The 18,201-nt window shown below is 46.0% G+C and overlaps 3 protein-coding genes across 10 annotated transcripts in view; 1 reads left to right on the top strand and 2 right to left on the bottom strand.

The window, feature by feature from the left end:
* Window positions 1–593: 593 nt before the first annotated feature.
* LOC135896455 (zinc finger protein PLAGL2-like) lies at window positions 594–5,441 on the bottom strand. 5 transcript variants are annotated; one of them, XM_065424838.2, is made up of 2 exons: window positions 5,307–5,441; window positions 594–3,570 (listed from the first exon to the last, which is right to left on the bottom strand). In XM_065424838.2, the coding sequence occupies exon 2, from the start codon at window positions 3,545–3,547 to the stop codon at window positions 2,747–2,749; it is 801 nt and encodes a 266-aa protein (XP_065280910.1). In that variant the 5' UTR covers window positions 3,548–3,570; window positions 5,307–5,441; the 3' UTR covers window positions 594–2,746. The 5 variants fall into 5 exon arrangements, with proteins under 5 accessions (XP_065280910.1, XP_065280911.1, XP_070395958.1 ...); XM_065424839.2 differs by having other exon boundaries at window positions 594–3,573; window positions 5,307–5,404; XM_070539857.1 differs by lacking the exon at window positions 5,307–5,441 and adding an exon at window positions 4,490–4,542 and having other exon boundaries at window positions 594–3,573.
* Window positions 4,714–7,245, top strand: LOC135896456 (coiled-coil-helix-coiled-coil-helix domain-containing protein 7). Its single transcript, XM_065424840.1, has 3 exons — window positions 4,714–5,837; window positions 5,945–6,043; window positions 6,738–7,245. The coding sequence occupies exons 1-3, from the start codon at window positions 5,760–5,762 to the stop codon at window positions 6,873–6,875; spliced, it is 315 nt and encodes a 104-aa protein (XP_065280912.1). The 5' UTR covers window positions 4,714–5,759; the 3' UTR covers window positions 6,876–7,245.
* LOC135896454 (dystrobrevin beta-like) overlaps window positions 6,853–18,201 on the bottom strand; it is a 66,367-nt gene continuing 55,018 nt past the window's right edge. For 3 of the 4 annotated variants that reach the window (XM_065424833.1, XM_065424834.1, XM_065424836.1), the window contains 2 exons: window positions 10,260–10,345; window positions 6,853–7,036 (listed from right to left, as the gene is read on the bottom strand). In XM_065424833.1, the coding sequence (XP_065280905.1) occupies window positions 6,896–7,036; window positions 10,260–10,345 (227 nt within the window). In that variant the 3' untranslated portion in view covers window positions 6,853–6,895. The remainder of the gene's footprint in view (window positions 7,037–10,259; window positions 10,346–18,201) is intronic. The other variant, XM_065424835.1, reaches the window with a different exon arrangement.

The following is an 18,201-nucleotide window of genomic DNA, read 5'->3' as shown; positions in this document are numbered from 1 at the left end:
CATCTGCCTTGCTTGCGTTCTCTTTCTCGAAAATTCTGTGCTTGCAACTTTCCTGTAGAGAATACTGTCGCGCTGATAAGGCGCATATCATAAGAAGCCAACAAACACTAGCACCAAGGACAACATAGGGGAAATTACTTGTGCTTAACAAATGAAATAAAGAAACAATAAATTAATGGAACAAGGGTCTCGAATCCGGCAACATTGATACCTTCAGGTAGCATGTGTGGGTTTACTGACCAGTTGCCTTCACCCAAAAACGATCATGTTCTCGGACGCCATCGGCAAAAAGGACGTTCCACGTCCGCCGCCAAGGTCTGTGAGTGGTGGCGCTGGCTAACACTCCCAGGTTTCTACTAGGACACATAAATACCCAAGAAAGTGGATGGGGAAACGGCGCCGCAGTAGCTCAATTGGTAGAGCATTGCAAGCAAAATACGAAGGTTGTGGGTTCGGGTCCCACCTGTGGCTAGTTGTTTTTTCATCCACTTTAATTTCCAATAATTTATCGTTTCTTTATTTCATTTATTAAGCACAAGTAATTTCCCCGTGTTGTCCTCGGTGTCAGTGTTTGTTGGCTTCTTATGATATGACTAATAAAAATCGAGCCCCTCAGCTAACCCCCTTTCTTCTCGTTTGATAACGCACATGTCATTCATGGCCTGGAAATACCCGGCGCGCAACACAGATGACAATTATTGTTATGGACAAAATAAGCCATAAAGGGTGCTAAATGCACTGAAAATGTGGCAGGCCAACAAAAACGTAAAATTAGTTGGGCTATTGCATTACCAACAGTTTGAATTATCACAAGTCAACTGTAGTTCACATGGTCAGGTACTAAAGAAATGGGCGTTTATGCAGAGAGCACAGCAACAGCCACACAACAGGCATGAGGTACACCACTTTGCTATGAAATAAGAACAATGGCATGAGTGGTATAAATGCAGGTACAACAAGATTCAAACCCGTATATATATATATATATTGCAACCTTGGCGCCCAAGCAGAGCGCAAGCAAGCCCTCCTTGGCTAAGACAGGGTGCAGAAAAGGCACAAAAATGAACACATCACAGGTTTTGAAAACGGGGACACCGGAATCTCACCGGGAGTAGAGGCAGATCTCCCCTGCAGGTAGTCAACACTCATGTAAACATAAAATATGCATGTGTGTATAAGGCAACATATATGGCTATATAAAAAGGCTTGTAAAATACTTGTGTAAAAGAGCTACAGAGTAAAACAGGTACACAATCTGAACACGTGGTGGTGCCTGAATGCCACGCAAGCTGCTGATGTTTCAGCACGCACAAATTAAACTTCCCTCACTTTTTCAAGGCTTCCGTGGGCCAATGTTGACTCGACTCTCACCGGTATATTCAGGTACACACAAAACAAACTGTGTTACCACCAACAGGAGTACGAAAAAAAAAAAACACTCCTGTGGCACTCAACACCATCTTGAGGTAGCAGCACATTAAGTGCATGAAAACAGATGGCCTGCTAGATTTGGACATACTGAAAGGCAATGACAACTGAGCACTGGTATTACAAACCACGTTTCGGCACCAGACTCCCAAATTCCGAATGTTCTTTACTCCTATTCCTGTCATGTGATTGGCACTTGACTCCAGCAAGAACTGCTTGGAATGCTATACTAAGCAAGCATGAGCTCACAATGTAGGAGTGTGAGTATTTGTCTTCCCAATTCTCATTCTTGAAAGACAGCCTGAAGTAATGTGACCAGATCTGAGCACTGCAACTGAAGTATATATAGGATGGGGGTGAAGCTTCCACGACCTAGAGGCTGGTCGCTTTATGTGTCGCACACCTACATCTTAAAAACAGGGTCTGTGCAATAAACAACACTAATTGATATGATTTTCTAATAACTGCAGTAAGCATAACTTTATAAAAGAAAGGAGAGTGCACACACAAACCAAATACTTGCATTCACGTATGTGCCTCGATCTTGGTGCGTTACATTTCACTTGGCACAATTATTGCAGTATGGAAAGGATTAGTTACACTAAACAAGGCTAAAGAGATCTAGAAGTTCTGCTGTCTCTTGCACCATCATCACAGGCCTTACAATAAGTGGACAACTTTGTTTCACAAATGTGCAAGGACACATCTTTCAGAACAAACACTGGCACAGTACAGTTGTGACTTTAATCAGTATTGCTGAGGGACTGGATACCATAAAGAGAGGAGATTTAAGGCACTTATAACCAAAGCTCACGGCCTGAAACAATTTGAGCCCAGTCTTAACATTAGAAAGATGAGATGCAACTCTCCTGCTATTGGACCCAATGTCACTATTGGGTCATATTTAGAAATTATTCTACATGCCAATGAATTTACCAGGTGTAGCAGGACACAGAAAAAGTTGGGTGCTGAACTAGCTTCTGGAACCCACTGAACTGCAGTTGCCATTCATTTTTACTACTGTGAATGACAAGAAAATGTCTAAACATATGTCATGGCCTGCCATCTGGGCATGTGTTTGATGATGCTACTGATTACAGCTGCTTTGATTCAACAGGGTTTTGTTTTGCAGCCAAAATGACCAGCCTATACTGGAAGCAAGGCTAGCGGGGGATTTCAGTGCAACAACATAAATGAAAAGAAAAAAAATGGGAGGGGGTTGCTTGTATAGTGGGATGCTTGGCTTATCACTGGCAAAAAGAATAGCACCAGGCAGCTGTTGTCAAAGCTTTTCAGAGCAGACAACTGAGGAAAGGCTCTACTGGAAGGCCTGGCTGAAGTGCGGCAGTGGGGGTGGCGGGGCCGCAATAACGCTAGGCCCGCCACAATAACCTGCCGTAAGCAAGAGGGTCGAATTGGCTTGGGGAGGAGGTGGGCGATGGTGATGCGACGGCGGCTGCTCCTCGGTCAGAGTGGCTGCCGAGACGACGCTAGTCGAAGAAGGCACGAAGGTTGTCGTCCAGGGGGCAGCAGCCACCTGGCCGTGGTGCGTCTTCTTGGTGTGGCGGACCAGGTGGTCCTTGCGGCCAAACTTCTGCGGGCAGAACTGGCACTGGAAGTTGCGCTGGCCCGTATGCACCACCAGGTGACGCTTGACGTCCTTGCGCGTGAAGAAGGAGCGCTCGCAGCGGTCGCACTTGAAGCGGCGCTCGGTGGGTGGCTTGACGAGCCGCGACGAGGCGCCCGAGTGCACCTTGAGGTGCAGCAGGACGTCCTCGCGGCGCGCGAACGCCGCGCCACACAGCCGGCAGACGGGGTCGCCGGCCTCGGCCGCGTGCAGTGCCGAGTGCTTGCGGAACGAGAGCGCCGAGCTGTACTTTTTGCCGCACAGCGCGCACGTGTGCAGCGCCTTGTTGGGGTCGTGCACCTGCTGGTGCGTCTTGAGGTGGTCCTTGCGGTGGAAGCGGCGCTCGCACGACGGGCACTGGAAGGGCCGCTCGCCGCCGTGGATCAGCGCGTGCCGCAGCAGCTTGAACTTGGAGCTGAAGAGGCGGCCGCAGCCCGCCGTCGGGCAGCGGTACTGGCGGCCACCGCCCGCCGGCCAGCTCTCGTGCCTCATGCCATCGTCGGCGGGGAAGCCTCCTGCTGGATGACAGAAGGCTTTGAGCTGTCCGACAACGCATGTAAAGCTATCTTTACGTTCTTCAAAAAACCGTCTTTATCGGCATTCCTGCATAACTTGAAACTCAAAGCGGCTGCTTATCCACAGAATTATGGTGTCTAAACTTATATACGACATAAATGGCAACGACTAAGGAGCGTACTTCTTTTATTCTCGCGTCGATTAGTATACGCCCCACAGAAAGAGCACAATTCTCACTGATTTTGGCTAATTTCACGATGCGATTACAATTTCCACGACCTGTCATCTCGGCTCTCATTGTGAAGGTCAATGGCTCAAAAACAGGCCTTTACGTATTTCAGGCAATTAGACAAGCCGTCCTGCGCATGTTCTCGATCAACTTGTAGAGTATTCTAATGTTGCTGAAGGCTTTAAAGGGCTACACATGGAGTACGGTATGATGGAGGGGTGTTTCGTATGTAGTTATCGGCCTCAAACCCCCAAGGAGCAATGCGGCATCCTGTATTTGGCACGGACAACATTACAGGTGGAGTGTAATCTTGTAATCCTTGTCACGGATTCCATTCCTCTGACCTGTCATTTCTAGTCAGTTTTAATCCAAGGCGAAAACTTCCGCCTTCCGCGCCAAATTGCAAACTAGTAACTCATTGCGGAAAAGATGAAACGTATAAATATAGAGAGCGACTCGTTGTTACAGCAGTACTCGTTCAAAATTTGCGCGGCTTTCCTCGAGTGCGGTGGGAAAGGAGTGGGGGGCTGCACGCGGCGAATCCACAGCCCGTCAGGAAAAAGTTACGAAAGGAGAGCTGCTTGTCAGCGACAATCCGCTGACTGAAGACCACATAGCATGCGCAGACGCTAAGTCGCACACTAAGAATACAGCAAGAAACTCTGAAAACGAGCGCCGTCGACCATTACTTCCAATTTGATGCCGCACACTGCGCATGCGCGCTACTCGTGATCCCGTCATTGCTCGCTACATTGGTTACATCCGGTGAAAGTAGCGACGGTAGCGACTTCCGGCGAGCCGAAGCCAAGCACAAAGATTTGGTGTCCAAAGTGTTAAGTAGGCCATGCCCTAAATCTGCATTCCGACATGTGCGCGGGTTTGCCGGCATAATCGCGAGCGCAAGTGCGGAGCGCCTTAAGCCCAAAACCTGCCGAAAGTACTTATTGTCGCTTTGTCAGAGCAGATGATGTGCAGATTGTCAGTTGTGAACCCACGCGGATCGGTGTTCAACGGGTTAAACACCTCGCCCCTACAAGTTATTTCCGTAAGTTCGCCCTTGTGGTAGCCAGTACTGGTCGGCTGGAGCGATTCCCAAACACCATTTGTATTATCAAGTGGTCTGCGATTGGCACATGCCGTGAGCGCGAAACGGCCTGCAGCAGCCGCAAGCGTGGGTCCTGCAGGCGCAGACACGTGCGAATCGCCCGCGGGACACGCGAGCATCACGGTATGACAGACTGCACGAGAATCATGGAATTGGAGGTTTTTCTCAGCGTTGTTCAAATACGATACCAATCAGGCAGCCATACTCCGTCAGAAATCAATACCGTCATGCGCATGCAGGCTGCGATGTAGCCCTAACTTCTGCTACTGTGGAAAAACAATTGCATTGCACAGCGTTCATAACGACCGCTGAAGGATAGTGGTTACACTACGCTCGTCGTCGAAAGCTCGTACATTCACACTGATGTTAGTGACAAGCTAATGAAGTTTAATTGTACGCACCAAACGTGGAGTCGCTGCCCTTGAAATCGTTGGGTGAGCAGCAGAGCGCAGTGCACGCTGCAGCTACAGTGCTCGTAACATTTTATTCACGCTGTTTAGCTCGCTGCTACGGATATATTTCGTGCCTCAAAATTGTTTTCGCAGTTTATTTTATTATCGCTGCACAAGACGCACGAATTAAGTGTGCGACTAAAATTTTGTTTGAAGGGGTCGCCACAGGCGCCGCGCTGACAAAAAATGGCGCTGTTGTGATAGTCCCCCAAAACGTCTACTAAACATGTGCCGGGCCGGGTCGTAGTTTCCCTAAGTTCTACGAAACTCTAGGTCAGGTGTAGTGTGTGGCTAAGTTGGGAGAAATCGGGTCTGGTGCCCTTCGCCTTGAGCACAAAGCTGGTCCTGCCGAGCATAAGTTACGGTAATAATTTTCATGTGGTCTCACCCGTGCAACGCGGAATGATGAACCAATCGTCGATGAGGACGCAGTCCTTGGAGAATGCAACCGAGCAGAGGAATAAGAATCCGTGTTATAAGGTGAGCAACCTGAAAAACTGCCGCGTTGTTAAACAGATCTCTTAACAGATGGATGTCCAGCCGATTCCGTTGTCGCATTTTGATTTGCGTTGCCTTTGCAATTGCAGGAACAGAAATTGAGTATGAAGTGCCTAGAGGACAACGGTTACGACTATGACAAATGTCAGCACTACTTCGATAACTTCAAAGCCTGCAAAGGCTTTTGGGTAGGCTTTGGCTTTTCCTTATCGCGGGCCGCATACGCAGAACGCTCATGCTGAACCGAGATACAAAATAGCTCTGCATCAGAGTACTCGTGTCCTTGTCTTTGTTGAAAATACGTCACAAATGCACAACTAGGACTTATTGAAAAACCCGATTTTACATCGCTGGCCTCGTCACTCATAATCTTTATGCAGCACATTGAAAATGCAGGGTGCAACTTTTTATTAATGGCAGAGTGGACATTTAACATAAAGAGATGCCTGCAGTGCTCGCATCTCTTGCATGCAACTTTTCTTTTTTTTTTTAACATCTCCGTGGCTGATATACAGCACATTATGCCTTTGCGGACAGCCAGCTGTTGCCAATAGTCAGCTTGCAACGTTGTGCCGTCGGAGTTAAGCTAGGAATGGAATGATCCAAGTTATTAAATATTTTTGTCATACTTGCGATTTGCCAGCATGGCTGCCACGATGACAGACGATCTAGCTAGGAGACAAACGAATTTATAGTGGCTCTTTTGCACATGCATCATACAAAAGAAGAGCTGTTGAAACAGATTGTGAAGCCCTATGGATATATATAATTAGAAATGACACCCATCAGTGACTGGCTAGCGCACCAAAGTGAAGTGAAAGTGCTCTATTTTTCTTTTTCATCATGTTTAAAGAAAAACCAGCAGATTGTGGGTGTTTTCAGCTGGCCATTTCCAAGGACAGAAGAAAGAAAAACATACATCCTGCAATGCCGCCTCCCGAGGAACGCGAGACCATCAAGCAAGAGTACCTAAAGCAAGAAGCACAGAGACGACGGATCAGTGGACAGCCAAGCAGCTAGCTGTTTATTTTTTTGGCTAACTAGCGGTTGACCCATCGGTGCACAGTCTCCTCCCAGTCGGTGTTGGCCGCCTCCTCCTCATCTTCAGTGCGGACGTAGCTGTCATCATCGGTGGTTCCTGGCTGGAGGCAGCTGGGCGACAGCTCCTGCAGGCATGGCAACTGTCTTGCAATGACCGGATGGTGCCTAAACTGTGTTGCAACAGAAGCACCAAGCAGAACGACCTTGGCTCAGAGGGCCAAGGTCATTAATCGACGTACTGAAAGCTGCAGGGTGTGCTGACGATATAGCTGTATTAAGCTTACTGTAGATAATCTTCAAATGGGTAGGGCTATGAAAATTCAATAAATGCTGCAAAATGATAAGCAAGCCTTATGGTCTAGTCCTTCAATAAAGAGCGAACAAGCCACACAACTTGTACCATATAGACTTGTGTAAGGGTGATACTTTTTTGTCACAATTTTAACCAAGGTGCGGCCCTTGCACGCGACCAAACTTTTGGTTCGGTCCCGTGTAAAGGCCACTGCTAGATGGCTCTTGCCATCTAGTAGTGGCACACGGAAGTGCACAGCGTGCAAAAATTCGCAGATGCGTGCCCGTGGCATCACAGCACCGAACGCAATTGCTTCTCCGTCCGATTTTTTTTTGGGGGGGGTGTGGCCCTTACACAAGCCTAATGGTGTTATAGTGTCACAGCAAATTATCTAGTCTCAAACTTCTTAAATGATGGGTGACATTACAGCATTAAGTTTATAAAAGCCGTTGTTACCATCCGTTCTATGTTGATAATACAGATCTTTCAAAGCAATGTCCAATTTTCGATTTTTGTGGGTATCGCACAGTGCATGCGAAGAGCATTCTAATCGGGAAAGCCTGGTGTTCATGGCACAACAAAATGGATGTTCACACGCAAGTTTAATTGAGCTCTTCTGAATTAAAACTCACTTTTGTTAAAACAACAGGAAAATAATGGCCAAATCACGTTTTTACATACTGTCAGTTAGTAGAACTAGCAGCATGACCTGGTGGCTACATTAGAGGTTGCTGCCCTTATACATCAATGTACACATAAAATATAAGGTTGATAAAGGTCTAATTTCCCCTTTATTCTTTATAAGCTTGATAGTCGGGTGCTTCAAGGAGCTGGTAAGCTAAAAAAAAATTATATCACAACCCACTTAGCAGATAAATTTGGCATTATCTTGTGTCAGGCTGTGTGAGGCTATACATGATGTACAGTCGCCAGCAGAAGTTTGGGGACCAAAGGTGCTGCAATTATTATTCTTCTTCTTTTATTTTATTACTATTATTATTATTTGCAGACTGAGAATTCTGGCTGAAATTAAGCGTGCACGCCATGGAGCAGCGCTTTAATATATTTTAATTTTTTGCTGATGTCGTGGTCTCCAAACTTTTGCTCACAATTGTACACTGTTCCAGCATGCCAGTTTAATGTGCCTGTAGCCACTGACAAGTGGTACCACCTTCACTGCCCCAGTTTCTTTCGGGCATCATAAACACACACACTACCTGCATGTGCGTAGGGAAGTATGACCTGTCAGTTCTTTTCAATTTCAGGCCTAGGCCTGTAAGTGTGACTGTTGCTATGCTGGACTGAAAGGTCCACCATCGCAACTACACATGGTTCAAACAGGGTGTCTACCAAGTTGACATTTCCAAATTCCCTGAGTTTTCCAGGTTTTCCCTGAGTGCCTTTGCGAATTTCCCTGAGTGATGCAGAACTATGTTTTATGTCAAGACGGGCTGAAACCATGTCGCCTGATGCTGTCACTCTCTAGTAAGCACATGAAAAAAATAAAAAAGCGACTTAATCCAATTTGAATACTAAGGAGTAGTGTTTATGTTATTTAAGAAGAGAATAGAAGGCAGGGGTTAGTAAAATGCACAGCAAATAAAGTGTCTTCGGAAAAAATTGCAAATGGAGTCGGACATTCTCTAATACGAATAACAAGGAGATGCACATAGAAGCAAATATTTTCGAATATGAGCTATTTCTATCAACTGATAGCAAGCACAGTAGTATGAGGCCCGAACTCTGTCACAATTGAGATTCTCTCTCAACAGCTCCTAAGTCAACGTCAACTGCCCTGACATACTCTCAGCCTGTGCACGACACCTGACTTGTGTTTCACTGCTTTAAAGAGTTTATTTTGGTTTAGGTGAGGGGCACCTGCATCTCGACATCACCCAAAACTTTGTTTTTTGAGTTCAAGCTCCTTCAAAACAGCGGCAGCAAGCTTCCTTTCCCGTTTATTCCTCAATGCATAGATAATTTCTGTTCGTGTCCTCCTTCCGCCACTCGTTCGCCCCAAGGACCATTTGAAGCATCTTAGTCAGTTGCACAGTCCACGACCGACTTTTCGAACTCCCTAGGGGCCGCGAAAACGTCCGGAAAATCGGCCACTTGAAAAAAGATAAATGCATGTCATTTACTGCCCTTAGGGGCTCAAACCACCACAGGCACGTTCGAAAACGCTCTGAAGGCTTGTCGGTACACATATTGGGCATATCGGAGCTCGCACTGCGACAGGAAATACCGGGTGCATGTGTGTATAATTAAGGGATACATACTGTGTTCAGTGGCAATAGCCCCTTCCCACGCTTGTTATGCTTCACTGCAATACTTTTGCGTATGCTTCACCAACTAACACTCCTGTACGGAGGCAAAGCTGACTTACGGAAACGCATTATTCATCGCACCGTGCTTTCGAAGCTTCTAAGCCAATCGCGAGGACCGCAAAGGCGGGGTCAGTGCCATTGCTGAAAACAGCTAATTCTTTTAATAAAAAACACTGCACCCAACGACAAGAAGCTTCATAGCGAACGTCGAAGCAGCTAAGCCTAGCGTTGCAGCAGTGGTGGCAACTGCTGCCAGCGGATCTGCGTGCGAGAGTGCCGGTACGAGGTGGCGAAGTAATCAAAACGGCAGCGGTGGTGCCCTTGATTATTGCAGTTTTGGACCTGCGGTCACGGCAAAACGTCCGGAAAATAGGACGGCGAAGAGTTCCTGCGTCCGAAATTTCACACATTCTGATAGGTTGACTCTATGGGTTACGTGGCGGTGCCGCGAAGCCGTCCAAACTATCGGGAATCCGGAAAGTCGGTCGTTGACTGTACACTGGCAACTCCTCCAGCCGACGACAGAGCGCCAAAGACGGTTCATTACGATTCCTGTCTGTTGCTCGAGCCAGCATTACCGCGACTTTCGACCCTTCCAAAAATATTTGCGCTAATTTTCCCTGATAGAGGCCCAAATTCCCTGAGTTTTCCCTGACTTTTTCCAGACTACTCAAAATCCCTGAGAATTCCCGGTTTTCCCGGTTTTCCAGGTTGGTAGACACCCTGTTCAAAGTACTTATTTACCTGTGGGCTTGCATCTGGGCAACCATTGTGTTGGTTTCCATCACCATCAGGTCCAGGCTGAGAGGCCTCGTCTTCAGAACCCACACCTATGGAACAACATTCATTGCCACATTTGCTTGCATAGGAGCAGCATATTGTCACAGTGTAGTGAAACAATGTAAAACAATGTAAAACAATGCTCACATGGCAACATCTTAACCAAGCTTCACGAAGGTGAAGGTTAAGAAGCAAAGCTAACATTCTGCTCTGGGGAGTTGTGTCAGAGTTAAGCCAATAAAAATGTTCCAAGATTTGCACCTTGTGTTGCACTGCCTAAGCTTGCTAAAGGAGAGCAATGTGGGAACTTGCTGCATGGCACAGTCAGGGACATTTTGGAAGGAATGAAACCAATTAATGAAGTTTTTTTTTTTTTGTTCAGCATAGGGAGGTATAGACAGGTTAAAATCTTGGATCAGTCGCTTCCCATGATGCTTTTAAAAGTTCCATGTGGCATATCATCAAGCATGATGCTTCAGTTTTACAACTAACATTTTTTGACATCCATCAATCATACAGCAAGTTATGGGCTGCAAAACTGTCGCAAAACTATGAGAATTATGCGTGTTGATAACTTCCCTTCCCTGCTTGTACTATAGTTTAGCTAACTGTTACGTCGAGATGTCCTTGCTACAAAACGGTTCAGAGAATGCCACCTTTCTTGATTTCAACGAGTTCTTTTTTTTTTAGATCGCAGCTCCTAGGCACCCATTCCTGCGGCAAGCATTGGCATACTACCACATAACCGAGTGAAAGAGTGCAGCGAAAAATGAGAGCAAATGCGGAGAACAGTGGGGGATTGGAGTGAAGAAAGTGCACGAGGAGGGTATTGCGAAAGCATGAGGAGAAACGCGTAGTGCCGCGCACGAGGGGCTTTGCGGCGACGATGGCTATGAGATGGCGCCAGAAGAGTGCACGTCGTCTGTATGGAAACAACATGCCGCATGAGCGGAGGTTGTCTGCGGCAGCTGCTGTGAATTGCGCTCACGCATCACCCGTGCGCTTCCTCTCACAATCTCCCGATTAGTGAGGCGGTCATGCCAAACTTTGCTCCGTTTGCAACATGCTGCATGAGACGGATGGTCTGTGCCACTCAATATATCACAAAATGAAAACACTTATACAGCTGCGCTCAAGTTTCGCATTAGGGAGTATCGTAATCGTCGGTTAATTTTTATAGCACTGAGGTGCCTGCCATTATTGCATTGCTCACTACTATGTACAAGAATGGCTGCATGTGTGTGTTCAACATGCACTCTTTCATTTAAAAGAACTTTTATACATTTGCATTACTGTATTTACCATACTGGCACAAATGTAGTATGAGTTCTTCCTTGTCATTCCCAAGCCAAAGTTCAATCTCCTTGAATACCTTGCTTCATCGTCAACTTCACATCTTAGTCACAATCAGTGGTGTAGCCAGAAATTTAGTTTATGGGGGGGGAGGGGGGGGGGCTCACGTTGCAGCTTGGCCTCCACCTTAATGGCACATTCACACCGGCGACTTGAGGAGGTCGCGCGACCAAGTTGGTCGCTTTGCGACCAGTTGCAAATGGTCGCAAACGGTCGCCTTTCTCGAAAAGCGACCATTTTGGGCGAGTCGCGCGACCGTGGTCGCAAAACTGATAAACCAATCAGCGGCGCACCGGAAGTGATCTTTCGTGTGTCTACATCCGGCTTCCTCCGGCGTCGCATTCAAATTCCGCGTAGATTCCGAGAGTTCTCGCTGAGAACGATAATCTCCGGGATTGCGACTGCGGGTCGCGCTCAGCCGGGCTTGCCGGTGTGAACATCAGTCGCCTTCGGTCGCTTTTAGATTGCGAGTCGCAAATGGTCGCGCGACCTCCTCAAGTCGCCGGTGTGAATGTGCCCTAAGAGAAAGCTTTATCTCGGATGCTCCTATCTAAACACATGTAGAAGGTGAATTAGTTTTTCTCAGCAACCACGGCACAAAATTTGATCAGGTTTGTTGCATTTAAAACAAAAACTTAAATTCTACTGTCTTCTGGTTTCGAATTTTTCATTTAGGTTGTCAATTTTTTATTAAAAATTGGCACGAATCTCAAATTTTCAGAAAACGAAACTATCATGTTTAAAACTCTGTAACTCAACATTGAAACATAATATCGTAATTCTGTGAATCGCATCTAATAGTACATTTGCAGTGGACAAAATTGATATGTGTCAAATGAATCTCAAACAATTTAGCATTATCAAAATACGGCGTTTGCAGACCCCTTGTGCACCACGTAACTAATTCACCTAAGATACAAATTGACATACCAAATTTGTCCGCTTTGACTCTTATAAGAGATGCCGTTTGAAGAACCGCGATATCTGTTTTTGATAAAGAGCTTTTAGTTAAACGTCGTGCTTCTATTTTTTTTTGCACTTTCAATATTTTCAAAATATTTTAAACAAAATTCATGCCCTAAATCGAACTTTCGCTTCCAACAGATACTAGAAGTTTACTTTCACAAATTAAACAAATTCCATTAAAAGTGATTCAGGGGTTATCTCAGAAAAGCGTTTCTGCGTTTTACATTTATTTGAATAGGCCGCTTCAGAGTTGGGCCCGAGCTAAAGCTTCCTTTTAAATAATTTATCGAGAGATCAAATACATGAATAATAACTGCATTGCCATTGCCAAAGATGCTGCAAATGAATTCTTGAATGCTACGCACTATCAAAACAAGTAATATATGTATATTTTAATGAAAAGATATACTCGTATGTGCCAGAAATTGTGCTCAATATAACTGATATCAATGCTTCCATGTTTCTGTCTATTTAATAAGTAAAGAAAAGATCACACGATCCTTAGAACTATATCAGTTCGAAACCAGCAAAGCAGTGCATGCCTTTGATATGAAAAATGTAAAGGCCATGAAATGAACAAATTGAGCACAAATATGTTAATGAAACTTTGTCATTCAACAACCTTGTTTACATTGTTGTACATATTCAACAGAACGTCAGTGAAAAATCGCAATGATGCTGTCATTTATTCCAATGTATTACGCAGGAGCAGCTGTCACCGGTCGTGTATCGTGAGTAATTGCACCGAAATTATTGTCCCAACAGAGAGCACCTATATAAGGCCATTCTCCAAAATATACGAGGGCAAGTAAAATCAAAGTGAGCCATTGCATATATATGACAAACGAGGTAGTTAATTTAAAAGTAGTCTCCATGAGCATTTAGACATTTATCCCATTGACTAACGAGTTGGGTAATTCCCGTCTCATAAAACTCCTTAAGTTGCTGCTTCAACAAATCTGCAACTGACTAACGTCATCGTCCGACACGAATCTGTTTCCCTTAAGCTGTTTTTTTTCATCTGCCCCAAAATGTGGAAGTCGCAAGGCGACAGGTCTTAGCTGTATGGCGGTATGTTGCAGCGTTTCCCACATGAACTTTACAGGTTTTGTATTAACCACATCAGCGACGTGGGGACGGGCGTAGTAGAAAATTAAAAATTAAATTATGGGGTTTTACGTGTCAAAATCCCTTTTTTATTATGAGGCACGTCATAGTGGAGGACTCCGGAAATTTCGACCACTTGGGATTCTTTAATGTGCACCTAAATCTAAGTACACGGGTGTTTTCGCATTTCGCCCCCATCGAAATGCGGCCGCCGTGGCCGGGATTCCATTTCACGACCTCGTGCTCAGCAGCCCAACACCATAGCCAGCTCGTGGAACAAGATGACCCCATTCGTCAATTTTCCACGTCGTTTGTTCTTGACTGCGACACGCAGCCAATCCAGCGTTTCACAATATCGGAAACGATTGATAGTCTCTCCGGCTTTAGAAAATTCTATCAGTAATGGCCCCTGATGATTGAAAAAAAAATAGTAAACAACACCTTTCCTGCGGAAATGACGGCCTTTGCTTTCTTTGGGGGGGCGGTGAATTCGAATGTTTCCACTGTAAGCATTGGCGTCGTGTTTCAGGCTCGTAGTAGTGGCACCATGGTTTGTCCCCGATCACAATTGCAGACAAGAAGTCGTCACCCTCATAATGATACCGGATCAAATGAGTGAAGGCAGCGCAGAACCTTCTTCTGGCGGTGGTTCAAAATCTTTGGCATACATTGCGCACACAAGACCCGATAACAGAGATGTTCATGAATTATGGTGTGAACCGAACCGCAACTGATGTTCACACGCTCTGCCAGTTCATCGATGTTTATCCTCCGTTCTTGTCTCATCAGCTCATCAACTTCTGCACTTGTGTTGGGGGTGATTGCATGATGGCTTTGGCCCGGCCTTGGATCGTCTTTGCAACTTTCACGTCCTTTTTTCAACCATTTGCTCCAATGCTTCACAGTGGCTGATGAAATGCAATGTCCAATGTAGACGGCAGTCATACGGCGAATAATTTCCTTTTGCAAAACACCTTCAGCTGTCAAAACATTCATGTCACCCCGCTGCTCAACTTCTGAAGTGTCCGTTACGTCACGCAACCATGTTCAATCCAGTGTATGAGAGCATTAAAGATTTACCCTTACATCTGCGTGTCACTTTTGTAAATGAAAGATGCTTGTGTGCTACGCGCATGCCTCGCAGATAATGAACTGAACCATTATTGCGCGGGATGGGTAGGCTCACTTTCATTTAATTCGCCCTCGTTCATTACAAATGCGAAGATACAATACAAATGCTTGATAAAGGGCAAAAAAGTGTCACTGGAAAGAAAGTTCACTGCACGTATACACAAAACCACGCAACAAGATATTTAAATATACGTACAAGTCTCCAATAAATTTATATATCTAAGAAAAAGTCACTGGATATAATGTGCCAAACAAGGCAAATAAACATGTGCAATCACAGATTCACAGAATCCTAGATCCCGCCCCCATTCCATACACTCCACCCGATGTATCGCGCACGCTCCCCGCTTGTTTCCTTTGCGCACGCTATCTGAGCCACCATCGTCGGCTCACCCATTCCACCCCCACCCCCTACGCTTTCACTCGCACATGCGGCGTGCGGTCACGACATTATTGCCCTGACACTTCATACGAAACATGACGGCGACAGCAGGAATACGCCTGGAGTCTTCATATAATTGCTATCACAATAATATAATAATAGTATCTGGCAACCGAAGCGTGCCATGGCCGATTACTTTCCGCAAAAGAAGTAACAAACTGTCACCATGCGACAATTTGCTGTGCCGCAACAATGTACTTTTTTTGCTTTTGTGGCGCGGGGGCACCAAAATGAAAAAAAAAAAAGAACCGACGGAAAGCAGTGGCCACAATCCGATGCCTACTTTGGGCACCTAATCTGGCTACCGAATGAATATCGAAGAAAATGTGAGACGCTTGGTCCACCGAGAACCATACGCATAGTGCTCGGTATTTCACACCGGCGAGACAAGACTTTCCGGAGAGGTTGCGCTCAAGCGAACACGGTGTAATCCGTCAAGTCTTAACAGGGATGGCGGTGAGTGACCATTGTTTCTTTTTCTCGTCTGCCAGCCAGAAGGCGTCCAAAACACTGCCAGGCGAAAATTCACTCGGCCAGAGAAAACCACACGCGCACTGAAGTACGCCGCGAGGTATGGTCGAGCCAACACAAGAAAAACGCATGCACTCTGGCTGGCTCTGGCAGCCTGCGGGTACAGGTAGTGAGAATAAAAAATTTAAGAGGCTCAATGTGTCCTCACTAATAAAGGTCAAAGTAGAAAAAATAAATAATAAACGTAGTTCCCTGGCTGGCTTTAGTGTCTTGACATGGATGCTTTGGCGTAGGTGAAAAAAAATATTTATGTTTTTTATGCGACATGACGCCACAAATGAACCACCACAACGCTTCGTCTCATCATATCTCGCTGCGTGTTTTGTCAACTTGTCTGATAGTGTGTTGATTTGGCTTGTCTCGTATGTTCCGATCTAAGACTTTCGAAAAGTCAATGCACCTTTGGTGTCAAATGTTTATAACAACATGAAGCCCACAATGTTCTGGAATTGAAAATCTAAAGCACGACTTTGGAAATATCAATGCACCTTTCGCATCAAAACTTTATTACAACTTTATACCCATAAAGTGTCAGAATTGAAATCCAAGCGCTCCCGATCTCGCGGCCTCAGCGAGATGCCGCGACGAGCCTGCCCGCCATGCCTTTGGAACTTTGTGCTCGGATGGAGCTCCTTGCGTTACGATATGCGACTCCCGGTGCATGGGCGTTGCCACGAAATCCAGCCCGATTTCGCAATGTTCGCGCTAAAATGTTTTTTCAAGCGTGAAAAGGACATTGTAGACAAAACTGAGCATGATTTCCGGCGCCAGGGGTTGTTTTGGCCGGCGGCGCATGGACAGCACGAACAAATTCCGGGGGGGGGGCTGAAGCCCCATAAGCCCCCCCCCCCCCTGGCTACGCCCCTGGTCACAATATATGAAACGAGGGCCAGGCATTGCTGATGTGAACCTATTAGCCACAGAACAAGGAAAGTGACATGGCTGTACGACTGTAATGATTACACAGCTTCGAAAGATCACCCCCCCACGCACACACATACACACACACACACGCTGCTTGCATTCACAACCAAACCTTAGTATATCACATACTATAAAATCATGACATTCGCAGCCGACTTCCGGTAATTCGATTCTGACTTCCGGTAATTCGATTCTGACGAGACTGGCGAAACTGGCCGAATCATGCAACGGGTCGCATTAAACAAAATGCAGAACAAACGCCCAAACATGGCGGCAGCATTGCCTTTAAAGGTAGCTTCGCCGCAATACAGCCGCGTTATGCGGTGAAATCTACCAAGCATGGAAAGGTACCACTGTTGCCAGACATGGCACGTGTTCCTTAATTCACACATGTACATGCGCCGTCTCTAGGCACGGTACGAGCACAGATGCCCGATAAGTTAATTGACAGGCCTTCATAGTTTTAGATAGACCCCCGCCCTTTTGTTGGCTTTAAACATCCCTTTGACCGTCTGCATTTTTAAATTTTACCACCTGCCTTCTCGCTAGCTTTCCCAAAGCACAGATCATGTTTCTTCACTTCTCGGTGCACGGCATGTGTGTGCATATAATGAAGGAAAGTGTACTGGGCCCCCTTAACGGGTCTCGTGTACATGACACGCATGGCGGGCGAATTGGGGGCTCAAATTGCCACAGCAATGTCAGAAACTGCTCTGAACAGCTGCCAGTATGTTTATTAGGTGTCTACGTGCTCACACTGTGACTGGAGATGGCGTGTGAGCCCCTGTATAATAAAGAAGCGCACACTGTGTACCGTGACAGTGGCCCCTTTCCATTCTTGGTATGCCTCACTGCAATATATTGCGCATGTCTCCGCATAAGCCAGCTTTACCGTGGCAAAGCTAAAAGTTAAAACTGCCCGGCAAAGGCCAACTCTGAGATAAAAATAACGGAAGTTTGGACTTCTGTAAGTGTGTGGGCGCTGGCCGAGACCTTCGGTTGGGATCAAATTAACCAGCATCGAATTAATAAATGTCCACTGTACTAATATAGCAAGAATCCATTCAGCTGCAGATCGAAATAACATGGGGAGTGAGTGAGTGAGTGAGTGAAACAACTTTATTTTGTCCACTAGAGACGTAAGCAAACGCCACGCCACCTGGCTAGGCCCACTCGGGGACCATCATAACATGGGGAGTAATACGTTTTTTGAGCACACCACTTGCATAGTTTCCGTAGCATTGTCAGCGAAGTATATGGAATGGAGTAAAGGTCGCATTACGCATGAGCAGTAAGAAGGCGCCAAGCAGAAACTATGGCCGTAACGAAAAACTAGCTTACAGGCACACATTTAGACCCTTTTGCATTCAATTAATTTTCACTTCGTTAGATGCTTGGCTATGGTTTATGGCAAATGCTCAGAGCTAGATATTGCTAAAAATGCTGCAAGTC

The sequence above is a fragment of the Dermacentor albipictus genome, chromosome 6, assembly GCF_038994185.2.
Source record: "Dermacentor albipictus isolate Rhodes 1998 colony chromosome 6, USDA_Dalb.pri_finalv2, whole genome shotgun sequence".
Lineage (NCBI taxonomy): Eukaryota > Metazoa > Arthropoda > Arachnida > Ixodida > Ixodidae > Dermacentor > Dermacentor albipictus.
Note: the sequence above shows the minus strand (reverse complement) of the source record. Positions and strands in the feature narration are given on the sequence as shown.